At 43.3% G+C, this 24,537-nt stretch overlaps 1 protein-coding gene across 1 annotated transcript in view; it reads right to left on the reverse strand.

Annotated features, from left to right (window-relative positions):
- Positions 1-24,537, reverse strand: part of SEPTIN9 (septin 9) — a 205,117-nt gene that overhangs the window by 155,287 nt on the left and 25,293 nt on the right. The window contains exon 2 of the mRNA XM_053376053.1: positions 13,308-13,364. Coding sequence (XP_053232028.1) covers positions 13,308-13,364 — 57 coding nt within the window. The remainder of the gene's footprint in view (positions 1-13,307; positions 13,365-24,537) is intronic.

Consider the following 24,537-nt stretch of genomic DNA (forward strand, 5'->3'; position numbering starts at 1 on the left):
AATACTTTGGCCACCTCATGAGAAGAGAAGACTCCCTGGAAAAGACCCTGATGTTGGGAAAGATGGAGGGCACAAGGAGAAGGGGACGACAGAGGACGAGATGGTTGGATAGTGTCTTCGAAGCTACAAACATGAGTCTGAACAAACTGCGGGAGGCAGTGGAAGACAGGAGTGCCTGGCGTGCTCTGGTCCATGGGGTCACGAAGAGTCGGACACGACTAAACGACTAAACAACAATTTATTTAGGAACATAAGGTAATCCTGCTGGATCAGACCAATGGCCCATTTACTTCAGCATCCTGTCCACACAGGAGACAACCAGATTCCTGTGAGAAGCCTGCAAGCTGGACACGAGTGCAACAGCATCCTGCAATTTCCAACAACTGCTGTTTGGAGGCATGCTGCCTCTGACAGTGGAGGCAGAAGATAGCCACCATCTAATCCTCTTCTAAAGTTATCCATTTTAAAGCCATCACTGCCTCCTGCATCCCACATTTATTCCTTCATGGAACCCAAAGTAGCAGGTGCAGGTGATTCCCAGGTGGTCTCCTGTCTAGGCACTGACCAAACCCAGACTTGCGTAGCCTCATGTGCCTTAAGACCACACCCTGGGACTAGAGATTCCCCATTCACTGACCTTCTTAGGTCAAGCGGACTTCTGCAACACTTGGGACATACCTCGCAACAAAGGATGTTTGAGAAGCATGCCTTGGCGTTACATTAAAACTGTCCTTCCAAGTGCTCGTCTATCTGCACAGCTGCCACGGCTTCCTCCAGAGCCCTCCCATGTTTGAGAATATCCTTCCCAGGGCCTGGACTCCAAATTTAGATGTGCTGTTCCAGCCTGCTTGACCCATGCTGACTAAGTGGAATAATTTTGCATCATGGAGAATGAGTATGGCTTGACTACATCCCCCAAATGACATCTACATATCTCTCTCTCTCTCTCTCTCTCTCTCTCTTATAATCACATGACATTGCTGGTCTGCATTTATCTGGTGATTCATTTCCATCCCCAGATTATTAGGACAGATGAATCATCTTCCCATGAAGCTGGAGAAGCAGCTAAGAATTCTGCCTTTTGGGCTGCAGCCTCCATAGGCAGGCAGGCACTGAACTTATATGTGCTTTCCCCACATGTCTGCTAAATATGGCATTCTGGTTACTGGGGGTGGGTGAGCAGGACAGGAAGTGGCATGTGGGATCAGACAAATGCATTCCAACCAATGTGGTCCCTTCAGAGAAAAAAAGTAGGAAACACAGCAGCAGGCACTCAGTCACTCCTTCTAAACCTTGAGTAATTATAGGATCCCTTCAAATACTCTGACATAGGAAGGCTTGTTTAATGTCTTTCATATCTGATGGTGCAACTCTGGATGCCCCTTTTTTCTGCTCTTATACAGTCATCTTGCAGGATTAGACAGCTAAGCAAGAAGCTATGTCTTTCCATACATGGTAAGAAACACTGCATTTTTCATTGATCTGTATAATACAGAAGACAAGGCTACGTGGCCTGCTCAGGCTCCAATGTGTGTTATATAGCAGTAGTGTGATATAGTGGTGTGCTATGCAACTGATTACAGGGAGAACAGAAACTCCTTGTTATCACTCCCCAGGCCATTTCTGAGCATGATTCAAAGAGCTGCTTATGACCTACAAAGCCTATACAGCTTGGGTCCAGGCTATTGGAAGGACCACATCTCCCTATATGAGCCTGCCCAGGCTTTGGGACCTTCCAGGAACACCTTTCTCTTGGTCCTGCCACCTTCACAGAGATGTTTGGTGAGGCCATGAGAAAGGGTCTTCTTGGTGGCTGCTCCTGGATTGTGGAACTCCCTCCCACAGGAGGCTAGGCTGGTGCCCTCTCTGTTTTCCTTTTACTGGCAAGCAAAGACTTTTCTGTTCTGACAGACTTTTGAGGCAGGGTCTTCTGAGGCTGCATCTTAGGCTTTTAGATGTCTCCTTTAATGCCTTTAATGGAGTTACTTTTTAATATGTATAGTGTGTGTTTAGTTGTATCTGTCTAAGGGCTTATTCACACTTGCCTTTCCTCTGCACCTTCCAAGCACTTTAAAGCTCTGTGTCAGAACACTCTCTCTCTCTTTTTGCCCCGGAGCTCTCCCCACAAAAACCCACTCTTTAAAGCTGGACTGGAGCAAACAGCAATCCACAGAAAACCCGAACTGCGATTTAAAGAGTGGCTTTTCACAGAGAAAGCTCTTGGACAAAAAGAGAGTGTGCTTGGACTTGGAGTTTTAAAGCACAGACCTGTGCCTGGAAAGAGCAGGACAAAAGCTAAGTGTGGATATGCCTTTAATTTATGCTGTGAGCTGCCTTGGGTGTTGCACTGAGAGAATGGCAGGATATTAAAAAACAAATAAATAGTAGTGAGCCAGGAATATACCCTATTCCAAGTACCTCCAAGCAAAGGCAAAGTTGTGGGGAAGTCCTTATAAAGCTATTCTTTCTTTTCAGTATGTTTTCTTTCAATTTGAGAATGGGAGATGCTTGAAGGTATAAAATATGTGTGTGTGAAAGAGTGATTTGCTATATTCTGTCTACATGTTTTGGATGCAGCTAATCTCTTGCAAAACTCACAGGAGAGTTCAGATTTTTTTTTAAAAAAAACTAAAAATAAAAAATGTATCTTTCTGTGCAGATTAACATTTGCATATAAGTTCCATTAACTTTCAGCCCAGCCAGCCACCATCTTTAGCTGCTGACATGGAAAGCTTTTTCTTGGATGGGGTGTGGGGACAGGAAGAAAAGCAAAATCCAATTAAAGGCTCGAAACTTCGGTTTGGACAGACCTTGTCTTTCATGCTCAGAAGTCCTTTCCAAAGCAACAAGGGCAGTGCTTCCAAAGCAACAAGGGCAGTCCTTTCCAAAGCAACAAGGGCAGAGACAAATAAAGCATCCATTATGCAGGCAGCCAAGCTCAGACAGCTTTGGATATTCTGAGCAGCTTCAGAAATGCAGAAAGTGTAAGGGAATCCCAGGCTGGATGCTGGGATTATCCACAGTGTACAGACAATGAACACAGCATTTCCAAGGAATGCAGTGTTCTCATTGGTCCAAGCACCATGCGCCACACATGACATACACAGTATCTGCACTTATGAAACTTCCTTAGAGCAGGTCAGACAATTGGTTCAACTAGCCCAGCATTGCCTACTACATGGTTAGTCCCCTCCTGATGTTGTTAGACTACAGTTCCCATCATCTCTGACCACTGACAACATTAGCTACAAATGATGGGAATCTGAAGCCCAATAACATATTGAGGATGCCATGTTGGCTACTTTTGGCCTACTTTGAAAGGCAGAGGTCTTACAGGTGTTTTTAGGGTAGCATGACAGATGCAGCTGCATTGGGTGCAGGAGGCGCCACAACAATGCTGTAGGACGGAGCACAAGAGATGGGGGGACGACCCCCAAATTGTAGCGTCGCACAGAGCGCTGCTGAAATTTGAGAGCCCAAGGTCTGCCACTGCATGCTGTCTGCGGTATTTTAATTGGTACACCAGTGATCAAACAAAACTCTAGTAGGATAACTGGCACATATTTTCTGGTATATTTACTTACTTTCTTAAGATTTTTGTGGCAAGCCATCAGTCAGGAGCACAGAGATCACCCATGTGGAATGCATTAACTATTGATAACCAATATAATAAAATGCTAAGATCCAGTAGCAGATGCCCCATTATTAGGCAATTTAAATTTTCAAAGTTTTCCCAGGTGATTAGCCTCCCCCAAAATAATGAGCTGAATTTGAGGGGAGGGGGAATAAAAGACCTGTTGTCTAGCACCCCGGAATATTTTTAATGATAACATTGTAAAGAAACATACTGTAAGGGGAGCTGCCATCTCAGGGAGCATATATTCATTTGTTATATTCAGAGTTTTAGTTTCTGGAGTTTTGGTCTGCAACTTTCATTAAGAATAGTTCCCCTCTGGCTGAACTGCTGTTGAGCAGAAAACCCATGGAATATCCTGCCTGAGCCTATTACTTCCTAGGAACTTGGATGGATGCTTTTAAAACTATAAACTTTTTAAAATCTATTCTGCATACTAAACTCTGCTTCCACATACCTCCTACACCACACATTATCTCCCAAGGAACATTTTTAATCACCAATTACTGACTACCTATAAGAATGGCTATCCATCAAAGCTACAGAGTGACTGAAGGTTATCTCGCTAGCTCCAGGCCTTTCTGTTATGCAAGGCCCTTCATGCACACTGGGACATGCTGCTTGAAGGAGCAGAAAAGAAGGAATTTGCTTTGAGATGAGAAAAAAATATTTAATAGCAAGACAGCTGTGTTTTCCAGTGTCTAGTGCCTTTCCCCAATCCGGTACCCTCCAGGTGCTGTTAACCTCCAATTACCATCAGCCCCAGCCAACATGGTCAATGGTCAGGGATGTTGGGAGCCAGGGACGGCACACCCACTAGGCAAAGTAAGGTGACTGCCTCAGGCGGCAGGATCCACAGGGGTGTTGTTGTTTAGTTGTTTAGTCGTGTCCGACTCTTCGTGACCCCATGGACCAGAGCACGCCAGGGATTCCTGTCTTCCACAGGGGTAGCAGATCCCAAAGCAGAGCTTTATGCCTTGCTTGTTCCTGATGTAGATCTTTACTTACTGCTTCTTCCCTTTTGTGGGGGGGGGGCACCATTTTGTCATTTTCCCTCAGGTGCCAAAATGGCTTGGGAGCTATAGTTACACCATATCTGGAGGGACATAGTAATAATAATAATAATAATAATAATAATAATAATAATAATAATAATTTATTATTTATACCCTGCCCATCTAGCTGGGCCTCCCCAGCCACTCTGGGTGGCTTCCATAGAAACCAAAAATACACTAAAATATCACACGTTAAAAACTTCCCTGAACAGGGCTGCCTTAAGATGTCTTCTGAATGTCAGGTAGTTGTTTATCGCTTTGACATCTCGTGGGAGGGCGTTCCACAGGGCGGGCGCCACTACCGAGAAGGCCCTCTGCCTGGTTCCCTGTAGCTTTGCTTCTCGCAATGAGGGAACCGCCAGAAGGCCCTCGGCGCTGGACCTCAGCGTCCAGGCAGAACGATGGGGGTGGAGACGCTCCTTCAGGTATACTGGACCGAGGCCGTTTAGGGCTTTAAAGGTCAGCACCAACACTTTGAATTGTGCTCGAAAACGTACTGGGAGCCAATGTAGGTCTTTCAAGACCGGTGTTATATGGTCTCGGTGGCCGCCCCCAGTCACCAGTCTAGCTGCCGCATTCTGGATTAATTGTAGTTTCTGAGTCACCTTCAAAGGTAGCCCCACGTAGAGCGCATTGCAGTAGTCCAAGCGGGAGATAACCAGAGCATGTACCACTCTGGCGAGACAGTCTGCAGGCAGATAGGGTCTCAGCTCAGATGGAGCTGGTAAACAGCTGCCCTGGACACAGATTTGACCTGTGCCTCCATGGACAGCTGTGAGTCCAAAATGACTCCCAGGCTGCGTACCTGGTCCTTCAGGGGCACAGTTACCCCATTCCGGACCAGGGAATCCTCCACACCTGCCCGCCTCCTGTCCCCCAAAAACAGTACTTCTGTCTTGTCAGGATTCAACCTCAATCTGTTAGCCGCCATCCATCCTCCAACCCCCTCCAGACACTCACACAGGACCTTCACCGCCTTCACTGGTTCTGATTTAAAAGAGGCTCTGCCACCCTGTGTTTTAAAGGATATATTAACCTATCCCTGCATTAAAAGATATACACCTTGAGGGTACCTCAAGATATATCTCAAGGTTGTGGGAGACTGGTCTACATAGTGGCTGTTTCTCATATACACACTGCAACCTGTCTTTGTCTCTGTCTCACACACAAGCTGCTCACTTCAGATTGAAAATATTTTTTAAACAAACATAAAACTTTGCTATGATAACCTAAATATACAACAGCAGAAACACTTGATTCAGAAAAGGGAAGACCTCATGAAGAATTATTTTTGAACATTGCTCTGTACCCAAACACTCCTCTCTGGACCCAGTTCCAGCAGTCCTGAGACAGGAAGGAAAAGTCTCGACTTGTACTCCATGAATAGCTCTGGTCCGAGGACAGATTTAGATGTGGGTACATTATTATGTGGCTAAGTTACAATTAGGGTTTCTAGAAAGCACTGCAGAGTAGCTGAAAGATCTTGTCTTTACAACCCCAACTCGGGCATGGCCAGAGAGCTCCTGCTTTCTCTACTTCTACCTCCTTCCCTTCTGGACACAGTTATTTATATATCTATAAAGGCAAGTTATAGGGCCACAGGGAGGAACAGAAGGGGAATTCAACTTGGACATCAATATGCCCATGGACATTTTGCAAAAAAAGAAAAACAACCTAACCACCAAAAATGAGTCTCAGAAGTCAAATGTTTCTTGGTACATGAGAAAGAATGGGTGGAGGTTATGATGTTCAAAATGCCATAAGAAGAGGACCAAATAATATTTTTTGTAATTGATTGGCTTGTAACTTTTTCAGGGTTGGCCAGCATACAAAACACAGCTCCTCACAGCCAGCACTTTTTGCAAGAACTCAGCTGGTGCTAGCATCAGAACCCTGCTACTGACCTTCCAGAGGACCACTCTCTAATTTCCACTCGTCCATGGTATAAGGTAGAAATTCAAAGACATTCCTGACCTGGCCTTTTCTCCTACAAGACGCATACATGCAGAGGGAGAGACATACAGTAAAACACACCTATTCCTTAAAAGGACTACCAGACGAACTTTCACAAACATGACACTAGCCATTTTCTCTTGGTGGTTTGAACCAAGAGTCATTCTCTTCATAGTGCACCCTACACATGCACCCACAGTCCCACACACAGAGAGGAGCATTGCAGTGCTAGCAGAATATGTAAAGGGGGGGGGGAAGCTGAGCTGCTTCTCCCTCACCCCATCCCCCACATACTTCAGTTCTCACAACAGCAAAGCGTCATCACGACGGTACCTTTCAACACCTTTGCTGCAAATAGTTCACCTCTGCTCGCCTGGTTGCTGAAGCTCCTTATGGAGTAAAACTCTGTCTAGTCTTGTGCAGTTAGTTTGCTGCCTTCCCAGCACAGTCTACTGTTACTCTCAAGGCTATTACATTCCATGTAGATACATATTGGTTGGCATTAACAGATAATGAGTACGTTTTATCTCTCTGTTGGTGTATTGTGTTTGAGCAAAGGGTAATCTGGAATGACACCCAAAAAAGTAATCAGACATAATTCCATTGTGCTTTGTTTTGTGAACAACTATCCATCCTTTCATCGTTACAAAACTGAGGCCAGGAATCTGTTTTTGATATCAGAACTGGAGCTTGCACCCTTATCTTTTCACACACAAATCTACTCCTGTTTTCTACCAACACGAAACTTTCTTAATTTCAGGCTGCAAACCTAACCTCAATAACATATGAGGAAGCCCCACTAAATTCAACAGTTTTGAGTAGACATGGTTAGGATCGCACAATAATTTTGAAGGGGAAAACACTTTTTGTTCCCACTATAACCGATGGAAGTCAGTCTCAGACACCTTTGCTGATCTACTGCACATCTACCTAGTAGACCCAGACCTACCCTTTGCCCACCCTGGTCTAGTTGAAAGACAGCCATGAGACAACCCTCTTTAATATCTCATAGATGGAAAATCTGTGGTATAGTAGAGCATAGTGTAACCTGGATCTGTTGAATCTCAGCTGCTGGGCACAATGCTGGCATGCAATTACTCTGATTGCACTTTCAAAATGAGGTCAGGGTTCTTGCACTGTGCCCTGCACAGAAATACATAATGATAAGGAATGCCTGCTGCCTGCTTCAAGGATTGTTCCCCCATAGCTCCAAAAAACCCTAACCAAATAAACAAAAATGCCAGTTGAAGCATCACGAGACAAAGCAAAGACAAATGGTTCATCTATCAAGCTTGGGAGCTGGCTAAAAAGAAGGGAGAGTTGCAGCAGGACCCCAAGATTCAACAGCACCACCGTACAGCAAGAGACCATAACTCCATAGTAATGTCTGGGACTGTAGCTCAACGGTACAGCACACATTTTACACACAGGAAGTCTCAGGGTTAATTCTGGACTTTTCCATTAAAAAGGACCGGGGAGCAGATGATGTGAAAACACCTCTCTACCTATGATTCTGGAGACCCGAAGGGTCAGGACAATACTGGGAAAGATGGACAAATAGTGTGACCTGATCTAAGAAGCTTCCTACAGGTTATATCTAATGCTGTCTGTACACAAGTGGAACAGCCTCCCACTCACGCAACAGGATTTCATGTCCCTGCAGCCCTCCACATACCCTCAAAATCTGCTCCAGAGGATTGGCAGACTTTCTGGAGCAAAGCTGGAGCAAAGCTGCATGGCAGAGGAGAAGTATGGTAGCATAAACCGAAGTCCATTTGCACTCTCTGGAATCCACCCTTTGCTCTAAAGGCTGCAATCCTGAACACACTGACTAGGGAGTGAGCCTCACTGAACAAAGTATGACGTCCTTTAAAGTAAAAAATACAGATTGCTCAGGAAGGAAGGGGAAATCTAGATGAAAGGAGACCCATTCAGATCCAAAGCGGGAACTAGGGATGAGCAAACCTCTTCAGGCTGGTTCTTTCCGTTTCTCATTTTTCCAATTGCATGTTCCCTTCTCCACAGTTCTGCAGCAATTTGTGATTTAAACAAAACAAAACAAAGACCGCATGAAATTGTGTCTGCATTTTAGTGCAAACATCTCCTAACATACACATTTTTGTGTGGAATTTTGAACTTATCTCCCACCCTTGGTTGGGCCAATCCTTTCCTGATAAACAATGCAGCCACCGGTGCCCAAGTAGGACATACCCATCTTCTAAAGTCCCTTTTAAATCATCTCCAGCTGTATGTGCATATGAGCAAGCTCTCTGACAGAGTGGCAAATGCAGCTGCAGTGACTTGCCTGGCAGGACAAATGGGGACAGAGACAGCCACAAGAAAGCCCAGTGATCTCATCTAGGGGGGCAGACAAAGCAGGTGGGCAATGTCAGCCGGCATGTAGCTAACCAGCTCCTTGGCTGCTGTGGGGGAGAGAGGGAGAAAGCACGAAGGGAAAATGCTGCCTGCCTTGGCAATTCCTGGGCCAATGTTAGATCCAAAGCATCCCTTGTGTGAGGTACGTTTCAGCGGAAGAGATTATTTGTAGAGTGCCTGTAGATTTACACCAGGTTGTGAGATGCCTTCTGTGTCCAGCCCTCCAGCTGGGCTAGAACGGAAAGGAGTATCCACCAATAGATTTGGAGGGCTTTGCAAAGCAGAAAATTAACTGGAATGCTTTAAGTTCATTGGCTTCTCTTGAATATTTTAATTTTAAGCAAGTTCCAAATGGTGAGTAGATTTCCTATGCTAACAGCTGCCAAGTGTTCATTATCACTGCATGATATCTCTCAAATGCTGACAGAGGGTAAATACAAGATAGATGTTATGTGTCAAAGGCTATCAGGTGATGTCATACATCCCCTGGCAAGAGGCTATTGTAGCCCCATCATCTATCTCATAAAGCAGGCATGGCCAAACTTAGCCCTCCAGCTGTTTAGGGACTAAGATTCCCATCATCCCTGACCACTGGTCCCGTTAGCTAGGGATGATGGGAGTTGTAGTCCCAAAACAGCTGGAGGGCCAAGTTTGGCCATGCCTGTCATAAAGGTAAGTTGGCAATGTACATTTATTGACTCACTAGTTAAAACACTGGAAAGTGCACCTCAGCCCCCCCCCCCCGGATATTTAAGGTAAGAGTCTCTCTGGAGAGACTAACAATTGCAATTTTTACTTACAACATGCACATATACACTTTATGTAATAATATGCAAATGCAACAACAAAATAATTATATTCTTCGATTGACAGGTAGGCTGCCCCAGCCACCTGTCCAAGTTGGTTCCCAGGATCATATGTTCCTACAGAGCCATATACTCACTAGGTTTTGGAAAAAGGTGCTAGACAATATAAATATGATTATGCGGAAAAACTTAAAATTTTCAGAGGTGTAACAGGAAACTGTGGCTTAAACTAACAATAATGGATGCCCCAAAGCCAGCATGCAGGGAAACGGGGGAGGCATTGTGTGGGCGGGCCAAACATCAGTTCTTGGCCTAATAAACTGGAAGGAATTAAACTAAGTTTCTGATCCAGGCAGTTGGAAGGAAAGGCGAGTTATTCTTTGTACAACACGTCTTCAAAATGATCACTATAATTTGTGGAGATCCATGTGTAAGAAGTAGGGCTATTGAAAAATTAAGGAGTTTTTGATTGATAGTAATCTGTCTTTGAAATTATATATTTAAATGTAACCAGTTTGTATTTTAACAAAACATCAATACAGGTACATTTTTTGAGGTAGTGAAATACGTATGTGATATCTAAGAATTCAATAAAGAAAGATATCACTCATAGTTCATAAGCAAGGCAGGCTTTAATATTTTGCTTTTTTTCAGCCATGAAAAATAAATAGGGAGGATTCAACATCGTGTTAAAGCAATCATTCCATCAGGCCAAGCATTTCAGCTTGCCAGATGGAGTGATCCTCCCTGCCCCATGCACTGTTACTGGGAGCTCTCCTGGCCCACCCAGAATCAATTTCTGAGGCCATGGAGGGAGGAAAGGGAGGGGAGACCCATTGAGCAAGCAGAAACCCTTGCACAGCACTTCTGCTGATAGGACTCGTTAGTTGAATCCCACTTTTGTCACTAACATCAACATCAGGGGTCACCAACATGGTACCCCATCAGTTGATGTTATGCTACAGCTCCCATCAGCTCCAGCCAGCACGGTCAATGGTGAGGCATGAAGGGAGCTGTAGTCAACAACATCTGGAGGGAATCAATAAATGCTGAATTTATCTAGTACAGGCAGAAACAAACTAGTTAATCATCAGGTCAACATCTAGCTGAAGATCATCTTGAATGGTACGCTATTCTACCAATGAACTATCCCCTTTTGGAATTTCCACTGAATGTGTGAGGAGCAAGAGGAAGCTCAGTCTATCTAGACTAAAAAAGGGACTGCAAACTTCAACCGTTCTAGATTTATCCACTGCCCATAAAACAACATTATGTCAGGAATGGCTGTTACATTACAATCTGCTTCTCATGCAAAGACTATGATGAACCCCACGTGCGGCAACATTCTGTCAAAGAAGTCAGTGTTGCTTTTCAAAAAATAAGAGAACCACCTGCAGCTTGAATCCATCCAAATGACGTAGTCAGTGGGTATCCATGGGGCATGTTATTCAATGATGCAATGCCCTGTCTGTGCCAGGCTGCCTCTTTTCCAAAGACATGGGCATTACTCACAATGCATCAAGCAAAAATAATAATAAAAAGTACACAAATAAGAATTGCAATTGAAAGGAGATTGAAAACAACAACAACAACAAATCAGCCAATCAGCCAATGGATCAGTGTGTTTGATGGATAGGGTTCTGCCTTGTGTCTTCCAGTTCAGGATGCTGTGCACATTTTCTGTTACGAAGATTGATACTTAAGCCCATGTTTGTGTATTCCATTTTTCTGCTCCTTTAAGACAGCTGGCGATATTATTTTTCTATAGAGAAGGCTTGATTGGGGGTGGGGGGGGGTGCACGGTGGGGAAAATTTGTCAAGATGTTCCTTGGCAATAGAGAGGGTGAAGAAGGAAGGGAGCCTTAACTCTTAAAAGGTTTTCAAAATGTGCTGCCATTTTCTTTTGCTTTGGAACGGCATCTTTTTGTTTTTGTTTTGATTTTTTGTTTTGCATTTTTTTTCCAGGTTCATCATTTGTTATCTATCCACATACTTATACACATACTTCATTATACACCTTTAGGCGCCAGGCAAAAACGTTCCCTTTTAACCTTTGGTTGATTTGATTGACATCCTATGCCCTTTTAAAATGTGGTTATTTGGGGGGGCATGTTAGTGGGGTTGTTGTTTTTTATTTTGATGATATGCATTGTGGTTTTATATTTTGATTTTGTTCTGTGAACCACCCTGAGACCTCCAGGTATAGGGCAGTATATAAACGTAAATAAAGAATCAAACCAATAAATAACACTTATCATATGCATTGTTTTTGTAAACCACTTAGAGACTGATGTGGCGTTCAGCAGTAAATAAAAATGCAAAATAAAATGATAAAATGAAACTGCTTTCAGACAGTTACATTTTCACTGTGTTCAAATTTCATTTTTGCTCCAAAGAACTCAAGGCAGCATGCCATTGAAGAGATCAATGTTATCAAAAGACACTGCCTGGCAGATTGAAATGGCAGTGTCAGACAGCAGACGTTGGGGAGAAGCAGCAGTGTGTGTGTGTGTGTGTGTGTGTGTGTGTGTGTGTGTGTGTTATATGCAACCTGTCTTGTGTTCTTTGCTCTACTTCAATGTCCTCAAGTGCACTGCCCCATTGCCAGTGTTGAAGGCAGCTTTGGCTGGTGTGTGTGTGTATCTTGTCTTCCCTCCTCAGGCAGCAAAAGGTGTTGGGGTGGCCCTAGTCTCTATACTCAGAGTGCTAAAGCCTTCTAAGGCCACAGCCACACCATACCTTTAAACCCTCCAAAGAATCCTGGGAACTATAGTTCGCTCCTCACAGAGTTGCAATGTTCAGCAGCCTTAACAAGCTAGAGTTTCCAGGATTTGGACTGGGGTGGGGGAGGGAATGTGATTTAAATGTACAGTGTGTGCATAGGCTAAGCCAGCCAGCCACTGGTGGAAAAGCAATTCCACAGAAGAAGCATCTTTCAAAGCCTGAGAAGCTCCAAAAGGTGATGATAGACGATGTGCTAATGAGCCCAGGAAACACCTGTTTGATAGAGAAAAATTCCACCCACCTGCTTTCTATCAGAGCAAGAATTACTGAGTTGCAATTAGGAGTGTAACTCTACATCAAAATCACTTATCAAATATAAACACCCACATGCAATAAACCTAATTGTAAGCTGGAGTTATCTAGGACCCATTAAGTGTTTCTGCTGCAGTTCAGGTCCCCAACACATCCCTCATCATGAGAGCTTATGGGGATGATGAAGGTTGCAATTTCCTGCTTATTCTTTCCATATCCATTAAACAACTGGACAACCACACTGTTCCCATTACAAGCTGTTCCTTGGAAAAGATATTATAAGAGCTTTGCTGCATTTTTCTTTAGCTCCTGGTTTACTCTTCTCACTGGGGATGGCAGGTTGGGTCTGTTTTGAAATGCAGGCTGCCACTCAGGCATGATCTGTGTAACTTTTATATCAGAGAGTAGAAGGTCAGAGAGAAACAGAGAGATATTAATGCAGCTTACTTGGACTTGTCGGATCACCAAATCTTCGGAGTCTCCCACTGGAGGTCCTTGAGATTCCTACGGTAAAGGAAAAATAGGCATTAGGGACCAAGCAGGTGATGGCAAGCACAAGGCTTGCCAGGGGATCTAGATTTATAAAACAGGTGTGAACTACTGAACTTCAGATACTTTGCATAAAAACATCACAGCCTGGCTGGATCAAGCCAAAGGTCCATCTGGCACAGCACCCTGTCCTCACAGTCACCATCCCCGTGTTAGGAACGTACCAACTATAACCCAAGACATCAAAGATCTTGTTTGCCTTTTCGCAAGAAACATCAAGAGCTAAAAATTCCAATGGTGAGGCTAGGTTCTCAAGTTTCTGCATGATTTACTGCAGAAACAAAGACCAGGGGCACATCCAGATTGTCAGAACCAGTAACTCTCTCAGATAGTGCTATATGTATGCCTTTTGTGTAGTAAGAAGCAGCTTGGAAGGGACCTGGGATCATCGCCTTTGGTTGTACTCCTATTTCGAAGACATAGCAACTTTAGGAAGCCATAGCCAAAGCCCAGCCAGTCATATAAGGGGCAGGGGAAGAATTACTACCATGATTGTCTTCCCCCACCCCTGGCAGGGCTCCAGATACTTTAATAACTATGTGATAAGAGATTTGCAGGAACCTAATTCCCACCCTCCCCCAACAAAAATAGCATATGACTATTAAGAAAAGATCTGCCTGCTAAATCTTTGCTTGTCATTCATATATGACTTTTCAAATAAAGCAGACAACAGCCATTAGACACCCTGGGGTACTGTTGGGAATGGGGGGGGGAACTTGATTACCTAACATTACAAGCCTCTTGAAACATGTGTCATTCATACCCACAAACCAAGCATCCCTTGGATTGCTACTGCTGTGATTTCTTAATTATTCAATTCTGACAATAGTCATTGGATATTCAGTCTGTCCCTCAGTTCTGAAATAAGTGACTAAGTCTAAGTCAGCAAACTTTTTCAGCAGGGGGCCAGTCCACTGTCCCTCAGACCTTGTGGAGGGGGCAGACTATATTTTTTGGGAGGAAACGAATGAATTCCTATGCCCCACAAATAACCCAGAGATGCATTTTAAATAAAAGGACACATTCTACTAATGTAAAAACACGCTGATTCTCGGACCGTCCGCGGGCTGGGTTTAGAAGGCAATTGGGCCAGATCCGGCCCCCGGGCCTTAGTTTGCTTACCCATGTCTTAGATACACCTTCATCACATCTCAAAAAGAGTTGTGTGTCATCAGGATAGAGACAGAACAAGCAGCAAACACAATGAAACTAGACAAAGATGATGACGATTCCTGCTGACAGGTCTGCTTGGAAAAAGTGACTCATGCAACTCTGCATGACTCTATATGTGCCACGTGGCTTCCTTCGTTAAGTAAGTATTATTGTCATTATAAGGATTATTACATTGAAATATGATGTGTGACCAAACAATTTACCTGTTTTAAAGGAGACTAAAGTCAATCTGAAACTACTGACACTGGTGTAGTTGGGGTTCTATTATAATTGAAAAACAGTACTTTCTCCACTGACTTGGCTGTAGCTCTTTAAGGGGCCTCCAGCCCTGAAAATGTAGCTCCATTAACTGTCATGGACTGGCTGGACACAGAGGAGTGGTGGGAGGAACTAGCAGGGGAACCACCAAGGGAAGAAAGCTCAGAGCCTGGGGAGTGGTGGTGATGGGACAATGATGAGTGGTCACAGGGAGAAGAGGGAGAAGTTTGGGAAGAGGGGGTGTCAGAAGCTGAGTAGGTAACAGGGTTTAGTGAGCTGGGAGAGTCTGTGGCAGAAAGAAGTTCAGAATCAGAGGCAGAAGCTGAAGCAGGAGGATGGGAGGAGGCCAAGAGGCAGAGATGAGTCAGGCTGGTGAAGAGTCATGGGTGTCTTCCTCTCCTGCTGCAACAAGTTCCTCTTCCTCATTGTCATGAAGAACCAGAAGAGGCATGAAAAGGTTGGAGCAAAAGTTGGCGATGTGCAGACGCAGTCTCCGATTGCTTGGTGTGTTGGGGGGAACCCTGGAGAGAAGGGGACTTAGGCAGTTGCAGAGAGGTGGGGACCTTCAGACTCAACAACTGCTTCATGGGGGTAAGAGCTGCAGGAGATGAGTTGCTGTGCTCATTAAACCTGACACTCCTGTGCAGATGTTTTTGCTAATAAAGAGTTAACTTCAACTTGCACAGTGTGATTTACTGCTGGCTCACTCCTGACATTTACTTACAGTGCCAAAGACTAAAGCGATGGTGTCCTACAGTATATTGATCTATGACCCCATCATGTCCATGAATGCTCAGAAGCCAAAGGAAAGGACTCAAAATGGCTCCCAGTAGTCAACAGGAAGGCAGCCATTTGTTGCCTCCAGAGCACCCAGCCCTCCCTTGAAGCTAATATTCTCTGCGCTCCTGCTCATCTTGCCTGTTTCTTTCACCAACCATCCTTCTCCTCAGTGCTCACAAAAGCTAATCAACATTATTCTGAGTTCTAGATTTTGAAAGCACAAATTACTTAGAATTAGCAGGCATTTTTGCACAATTTGGAGGAACTTGCAGGTTTTGGCATTGATCGTAATAGCTAAAATGCCTTCAAATTCTGTTGGGAAAGCAAACCAAATGAAGGTGTATGGCAAGGGGAGGAGACAAACCTAAGAACTATTCTTCTAAACTGCAGCTCCTTTCCCACTTCCACTCTCCATTGAAATGGAACAACTCAAAAATTAAAAGATGGGCCATCCAAGAACATTCCACTGCGTGACTATATCCCGGCTATGCTAAATTATAGTCTTTGGGGTGGTTAGCCATTTTGCGGCTGGACAATATTCCTTGAGACTTTATGGCATCTGGTTTGGCAAGACTCACCCAATTTTCCACGATTCAATAATGCTGATAACAGACTCCCCCTTTCCTGGACACTTTTCTTCAATTCCAAGCAGTCTAGCCTTCTGTAACTCCTTCCATCTTGAATTTCCCTCCCCACTGGCCCTTCCCATTTTACTTTGGCCAGTTCAAGCAAGAAATTAAAAATTGAAAAGAAATGCAAATTCAGGTCACACCACCCCAAATTTCCTTACACGGCAAGATCCAGGAAAACAGCAGTTAATTACAGCACAAAATTCCCACAATTATCCAGGCTAGCAGGGTTGCAAATGGATATTTTCTGCAAGCAATTAACACAGAAATGTGCACTAAACTTCCACTAGGTTGTATTAGTTTACCAGAAGTGGTTTGTAATGATGTGTGAAATATTGCATAAAATACAAAAATTATAAGGTAAGGAAGCATTCTGAACATGGAATGAAGTGCTGTTTTAGTGCAGCCTTCATTGCATTTCGTCCCAAACATAGTGTGTGAAATATTTCACTTCAGGGAACAGTTATCAGAATGGAAGATCTTTGGGCCCTTCCCTCTCTAACAATTCCTCGATTAATTAAAAAACAAACAAACCTGACCAGGCCTGCCTCCATGCTTTTAACAGAAGGTTGGTCTTAAGCATTCAATCTGTAAAACATACCTCCATGCCATGAAAGCATAATCATTTGCTAATGGCCACAGGTCAAGCTGCTTCTTCAAGGGGCAGCTTAAGGGGATAGTTGAAAATGTGGGGCAATCAGCCTTATATAACCAACATACTTAGCTCTAATCAATGCATGAAGGGGTTAAGACCACAGAGTAAACTGTCCTGCCATGCTTAGGTAGGTCACTTCCCTTCACCTTGGGAGGAAAAGTTATGAAGCCTTTGTCCTTTTCATTTCCACCAAGTGAACCCTACCAATAAGGGGGTCTAAGGTGGATGCTTCAAGCTTAGACTATGTGGTTTAAGCAATCCATCTTTGTGTTTCTATACAAACAATGTAAAAACATTTACCATTTTGGAACCTAAGTTATACTACCTGTCTCTTTCTGTGCTAAGGAACGTGGAGAACTTTGGAAGCAACTTAGAAAGAGGATATTTTAAAGGTACAACAGCCTATATTTCCATGCTTTACTTTGCTGCATGTTTTGAAATTTTAAATCTCTGCTAGGGTTCTCTCCTCAAAGAGTACTTGCTCCAAACCTGATTCAGAGTCAGGGCTACCATTTCCCCCCCATTTCATTAAATTTATACAACACTAAATTACAATTGTCTCCAAGTGGTGTGTAGGTAACTCAAAACAATGGGTCCAGATCTTATTTACTGGGTGTTGACTAACTGGAATATGCAACTATTGCTTACAAAAATGGCTTGTCCAATCTAGAACACACCTGATCCAGAAGGGGACTCTGCACAATTTTTTTATACTGTTCTCACATACTGTGGGGGGGGGGGGCGGGAAACACCCCTTGGCTGCTTTTTGGCCCTCAAGATGCAGTTTACTATACATCACCTTCAGGGGCAAACAGCAACTGGTCGTGAGAGAGGGGGATTTCAGTGGGTAACTGGTGCAAGTCCTCTATCCAGACTGAGAGCACATTTCAGATCTTAGCCCCACATAGCTGCTTTCCCTTTAAAATAAAAGGTGACTGGCTTCAGCATAATTTGTTTTGTTTTTAAGGATGAAGGTGGTAACGTGAAAAGGAAAGGACCTAAGTGATTAGCCTGTTGATGTTCATCTGGCTGCATCTTGCATCCCTTGCAATAGTTCAAACAAGCCCTCCCCTTTATTAGCACTAAAATTAAACCAACAAGAGGAATATGCAAAGCCACAGCTGCTTTCCAGCATTAATCAGAAACACTCATTGAAAAATTTATGGTTTCCCAGCCTCTGTGTAAAGGAACCACTTGCCAAATATAAGCCAAGCGCAGCTGCGCTGAAAACACAAGCCATGTGTATGAGCGCTTTGTGCTTCTCTCTGCCTCAAATATGCCTGGCAGCAATGCGGTGCATACAGCTCACTTCAGGGGAGAGAAAAGGTGTTTCTGCAGTTGGCTCTTCAGATTGGCAACTCCAGCATGACTTGCTACACAGCTGACAGTCATAAGAACATGATCGTAAGAGGAGCTGGGCTAGATCAGGCCAACAGCCCAAGGAGTCCAGCATCCTGTTCTTACAGTTGCTAACCAGATGCCCGTGAGAAGCTTGTGAAGCTGGACATGGGTACAACAAGTCCATTTGCTGGCTGGCTGACAAGGTTGCAGGGCCAGGCATTGGTGCTGCAAACTTAGGGTATACAGTGGTACCTCGGGTTAAGAACTTAATTCGTTCCAGAGGTCCGTTCTTAACCTGAAACTTTAGCTAATGGGGCCTCCCTCTGCCACCGCGCCACCGGAGTAAGATTTCTGTTCTCATCCTGAAGCAAAGTTCTTAACCCGAGTTGCTATTTGTGGATTAGTGGAGTTTGTAACCTGAAGCGTATGTAACCCGAGTTACCACTGTACTATAATCTTTCTGCTCTTGATTTTAGCAAAGAATGATTGTAGCCCTGAATGACCACAATCCTGCAGGCTCCCCTAGATTAATGTCAAGAGCTCAGAAGGGTCTCTCCTCCCCTCTCTGAGTCTCCAAAATGGAAGAACTTGGGTTCTATCTCTGTTCCTACTTCATGACTGGCTTTCTACCACCATGTCACAGTATCTAGTAATTAAGACCGGGGGGATTTTGGTGTGGAAATTTGGGTCCCTGCAGCAAAGAATGGGATTTTCCTTGGAAAATATGTTTGCTGTTCCAGATTTGCTAATATTTGGGTGGCAGGATGAAAAGGAGAAGGCACAGTCTATGCAGTACAGATACAACTATGCTGCACTTGTACAAAGGGTTCTGGCAGGTTGCATAGGCCATATACCGCTAGAGTCCTCTGAATGGGGTAGATCACCCCTTTGCCACTGCCTTCTAGTGGATAGTGGGTGAAACTACAAAGGATAGAAGGAAGAAATCAGCAAGCATGTTAGTAGTAGATTTTCACATATTACTACATGAATAATCTGAAAAGCTGTCTCTAGCTGGTAAAAAAAAAATCTACCTTGTTTTAGGGGCATACTTGGAACAATGCATTTTCTTCACTGAGATACTAGTGGGGGTTAGGCTCATCTTAATTAATCTCCACCCTCCCCAATGCATCATACAAAACCTCCAGTTACAGGCTTTCAAGAGCTCTTGAAGAGAAGCACATAATATTTTAAAGATTTCAAAGTAGCGTACAAAGGCACGAATGAAACTAATTCACAATACCTATAAATACAACTTATAACCAACAAATAAACGTAACAAAATACTACATGACCAGAGTCTGGGGATAAAATGTATTGAGATGAAACATGTCCTGTTGTGTTTTTCAAACAAAAACTGGTTCAGGGAAGCAGACTCCTTCTGACATCATAGCCTTGGTTTGGTTTTGAGACATTTGACTACCCTGAGTTGTATTGGAATATAGCTTAGGGTGGAGAAACACTCCCCCAAGTCGTGTGTGTGTGTGTGTGTGTGTGTGTGTGTGTGTGTGTGTGTTTTAATGGGCCTGGATGAAGTTAAAAAACAGTTCCTTCCAGCGTGAAGATTCAGGTTTCAGTTCTTAAAACACACACACACAATTTGATCTTATTTTCCATGCACACTGAACTCTGTGATTAATCCAAGGTTTATCCATCTGATCTTGAAGCTATGGTTACTGTTTACATACATTTCTGAATAAGTGGTGCCATGCAAAGTCAGCCTTTGAGGTCACTCAGGTTCTATCAAGTAGGGGAGCTTCTTGAAAAAGCAAACTCTAATGCTTTCGTGTCATTAATCTTTCAGTGGAGTGTGTACTAGGCATGAATAAACCTGCCAATTTAAGTTTCTCTGTTTCTATTTCTCATTTTTCCCAATCTTAAATTCAATTTAAATTCATTTCTGAATCAGCTTGCAATTTTTTAAAAAATAAATAAATCAGGGTTTTAGTGCAAATTTCTCCTAATGCATACATTTCTGCAAAGCAATTCCCCCAAATATAATGCATTTCTGTTTCTTCATGAATATGTGCATTTTTGTACATGCATTACCCCAGTATATACATTTTTGTACACATTACTTGGCAGTACAGCTGCACTGAAAAAAATTCAGAGATGTATGTATTTCAAAGGATGACTGTATTTCAGATTGTGTATTGTTTTGGAAAGTGTGTGTTAGGTAGCTTAAAAGCAAATTGATTCAATTCCCCCCAGTACCACTATCCCTAGTGTGCACAGCATTCTGAAGAATCAATCCTGACTCCAGTTAAACTCCAAAGCTTGTTGATTTAATCCCAGATGCATGGATCAATGGAACCCCTTGATCAAAAAAGCTCTAATAGAATATTCTGGAAGTAAGCAGAGGAAGAAAATGGCTACATACTCAAATGTTCCTGCAAACACTTCAATGGGAAAAAACTGCACCTGAAGGCGTATACACCACACTTGACATCCCAGAAGAGCAATCAGATCCTGTTACATTTGCCAAGAAGGTACAGCCTTCCCAGATATGTGGGAGAGAATGTTCATTCCCATATATTAATGAATTTAACAAAACCTCCCTAAAAACAATCCATTTCCAAACGTTAAGGAAGGCATACAACAAATTGCAAAAATTAAATACTCAAGCCAGTTTAACTGAAATCAGGCTGCAGCCAATCTGGGCAGCAAAATCCATTTTGGAGGAGGAAAGCTGAATTTTAAACCTAAGGTCTAGCATTCCCCTGGAACTCTCAACAGCCCTCAGACTCCCTCTGCTGTCCTGTGCCGCCTTTTTCTCAACCCCGCCCCACCCGCAGCACTCTTTATGTAGGGAGAGCTGCCTTCTGTATGAAAGCTATTTTTTATTCATGCAGCTGAAACCCTCCTAAGTTTTTGGAGAGTTTTCTGATACAAAACAGCAATGTGTTTCTTAAAAGCAATGTGTTATACTCCACATTTCTGCCATTGCATTTTAAACAGATGCTTGTATTTTTCAGCTGCAGACTTTCCCCTTGTGGCCCTTTGCTTCTTTCCTGCTCTGATTTCAAACACGCTCCACTCTCTGTTTTTTATTTTAAAGACTCACCTTTCCCTGCATCCCCCAAACCTTCAACTGACGCTGCAGCATTAATCAACAGCTGCTGCAGTTTCTATGTACTAACCTGTCACATGAGGATATATGCCTAAACTGCTGTCCCCCTGCTGCCCCGTTGGTCAGGCTCCAAAAGGCAAATGTTGGATTTTCCCAGGGGATGATTTATTAAGAGGAGACCATCAGCAGCTCCCACTTTCACCCCTGTTCAAACGTCTCCGTTGCTTATTGCTCATCATTCATAGTAAAAGGGTCTGTGGGAAATCAAGAGCAGCACTGACATGGTGCAATCTTGGATCCTACCGCAAGCCAGAGCAAATTCAAGGCATGTGTAATGTGCATTTAACCTTCATCAGTTATTCCATTAAAAGGGAATTACTAAAGCCATATTTCAGTTACCAAAACCCATTCAAGAGATTCCAATAATTTTAGGAGGCATTTCACACACACACTTTTCTGGATGTGTGTAGTCTCTGAATCGACAGCTTCAATTCAGGTCCCCTCCTGCATATGCTACAACTCTTACATGACTTAAATAAAAGGAACTACATTTATAAGCTATGCTAGAATTCACACTTAGAAAAAGAAAAGAGGCTAATGGCAATTATAGCTTCCATAACCAATCTCACAGAGAGAAATCACACACATGAAGATTAAGGTCAACACCTTTTGCTAAGGGTCCACATGTACACCTAGATCCTTCTGATACAATTGGTTTTTCTGATGGGGGTTGTCCACGTTTGTGAATATTAAGAAAAGCCCTGATGGATCAGATGAAAGACCCATCAAGTCTAGCATCTTGTCCTCACAGTGGCCACCCAGATGCCAATGGCAAACCCACAAACAAGAAACAAGGGCTATAGTTCTCTTCCTGCTTGCCGGTTTCCTACAGGGATCTGGCTGGCAACTGTGAGAACAGGATACTAGACTAGATGGATTCATTGGTCTGATCCAGTAGGCCCTTCTTATTCCCACAGGGTGCCTAGACTACTTACATTCTTCTAGATAATTTCCTGCTCTTTTAGATATGCGTGACTAGAAGTATTTCAATTGTGGCTGCATCAATATTGATATAAAGGCATCACAATATTGACTACTCACTATCTGGCCATGTTCGTTTCAAGTTGCTAGGCAATTGTCAAGAATGTGCAAATTGTAGACAATGTGAATGTTTTCTGAAATAGTTCTGAGTGGTGTTTCTTTATTATTGTTATTGTTATTTTATTAGCAAGTAAGCCAAGAATCACTAAAATTACATGCTGGGCATTTGCCATTAAAAGTCTGAACCTACTGCTCAGTTTAGCAACCTTTACATGTCTCATCTTATATCAGCACAGCTGGGCACTAACAAACTAGAAAGCAAGATAGTAATTGCATGAAAGTGTGGGCAGCTCACCTGCAAACAAACAGAAGCACAACACAGAGTTTTCCCCACTTTATTACAAAGATTGCCTACTTCTGCTCTAAAATTACCATGCAGGAAAACCACTGGGCACCCAAAGACCCATGTCTGAACTAAAGTATAGGGTAAGGCAAACTTGAACCTACCATTTTTTCTGCTTAGCCTTACAGATTTTTAACAACAAAAGCTTCAAAAATGTGGAAAGTCTACTGCTGGAGGAGAAACAAAATGAAGTCAACTAAAAGGGAAGAGCAGTAGCTCTGTGGAAGAACATCTGTTTCACATGCAGAGGGTCCTAGGTTCAATCCCTGCCAACTCTAAAGAGGGCAGCCTCCCTGTCTGAAACCCGGGAAAGCTGCCGCTGGACAGCACTGAACCAGGTGGACCAGTGGTCTGTCTCTATGTAAGGCAGCTTTCAGTGGTTCTAAAACAATTAAGAAATAAATTTGGTGTTACTGAATATCACCTACCCTCCCCGTCCTAGGGAGGCATATTCAGAACGAGCCTTCAGTTCAGCAAGCAGTTATCTGGCTGTGGCTAAGTACATTCAGTCACCACAAAGACAATTCTCCCAAGGGTGGTTTGGAAACTCAAGCTTATGTGCTTCCTCCTGCCATTTTAGGTTCCCTCTTCTGGCAAACTATGGTTAGAACCATGTCTCCAAACCACAGTTTGAAACCAGGGTGCAAATAGAGGCTTGGAATGCAAATAGTGTCCTTGGATAGCAAATAGTGTCTTTGGGAGACAAAGATTTCAACTCCTTCTCTCCACCCCCACATCAACCTGGAGGCTACCCAGTTTTCCCTTTGGCTACTATTTACATAATGAAGTATGTATGTTAATTGCATTCACATAATCAATACCGGATGAATTTCTGTACTTCGACCAACAAAAAAGATGGAGTCAGTGGGGAGGTCAGACATTCCCAATTGGTGGTTCCTGCATCTTGGATTTCCCCACAGCCTAGTGGTCAACATGAGAGGTGCTATGTGCTGTTAGTGGCCACCCACTTCTGTACCATGTGTGTCTATGAGGTTACCATGATGTTGTCATGACATTCTTGGAGTCACCCTGTGGTGATTGTTTACTTTACTGATGATATGGGGCTATCATCAATAAGCATCACTTTTGGTGGGTGGCAGCAGAGTTGCCACAGACTCTGTTAGAGGGCCTTTCAGTATTACTGTCCTGTTTTGTGTTCTGCTTTGCTTCAGTGAACGCACCTGATTGTCACCAAATTATGGTGGTGTCAAGCTTATGTAGCAGCCTCAAGCAATAGCAGAACCCTAGGAAGCAGCTTGTGAGTTACTATGCTAAATACTTTCCTGGAATGAAACAGAGATAAATTGTACTGCTTTAATTCACAAAGCCATAATATGTGTGCTGGAAGAAATCAGGCTTCTTATCTCATTCCTGCTCTTTAAGCAATCATGCACCAGAGCTTTTGAAGACTATTGAGATTATTGTACAATAATCCTTGCAGAGGGGGAGGGATAAAAAGGCAGTGGGAAGGTTATCTATGCAGGCAACTGATAAGCAAATCCATGCTCACACCTCACATATTAAGAAGCAGCCTCCCTACCCCAGCAAGACACCATAGATAATATATGTGCTAGATACCAAGCAACATACAAGGATTAAACTGACATGTGGCAAAAGCAATGGGAACCAGACGATTTAACCAGGAAATTCCAAGTTCAGACATTGAAAATAATGGAAAACAAAGAGGGATCTTCCTGCAACCCTCTCTTCAATCTATAAAATCAATGGAACATCCTAGCACTCACATATCATGCTAGTTAGTTTCATTCGCTGGAAGATGG

Source organism: Podarcis raffonei, chromosome 2 (assembly GCF_027172205.1).
Source record: "Podarcis raffonei isolate rPodRaf1 chromosome 2, rPodRaf1.pri, whole genome shotgun sequence".
In the NCBI taxonomy this organism is placed as follows: Eukaryota; Metazoa; Chordata; class Lepidosauria; order Squamata; family Lacertidae; genus Podarcis; species Podarcis raffonei.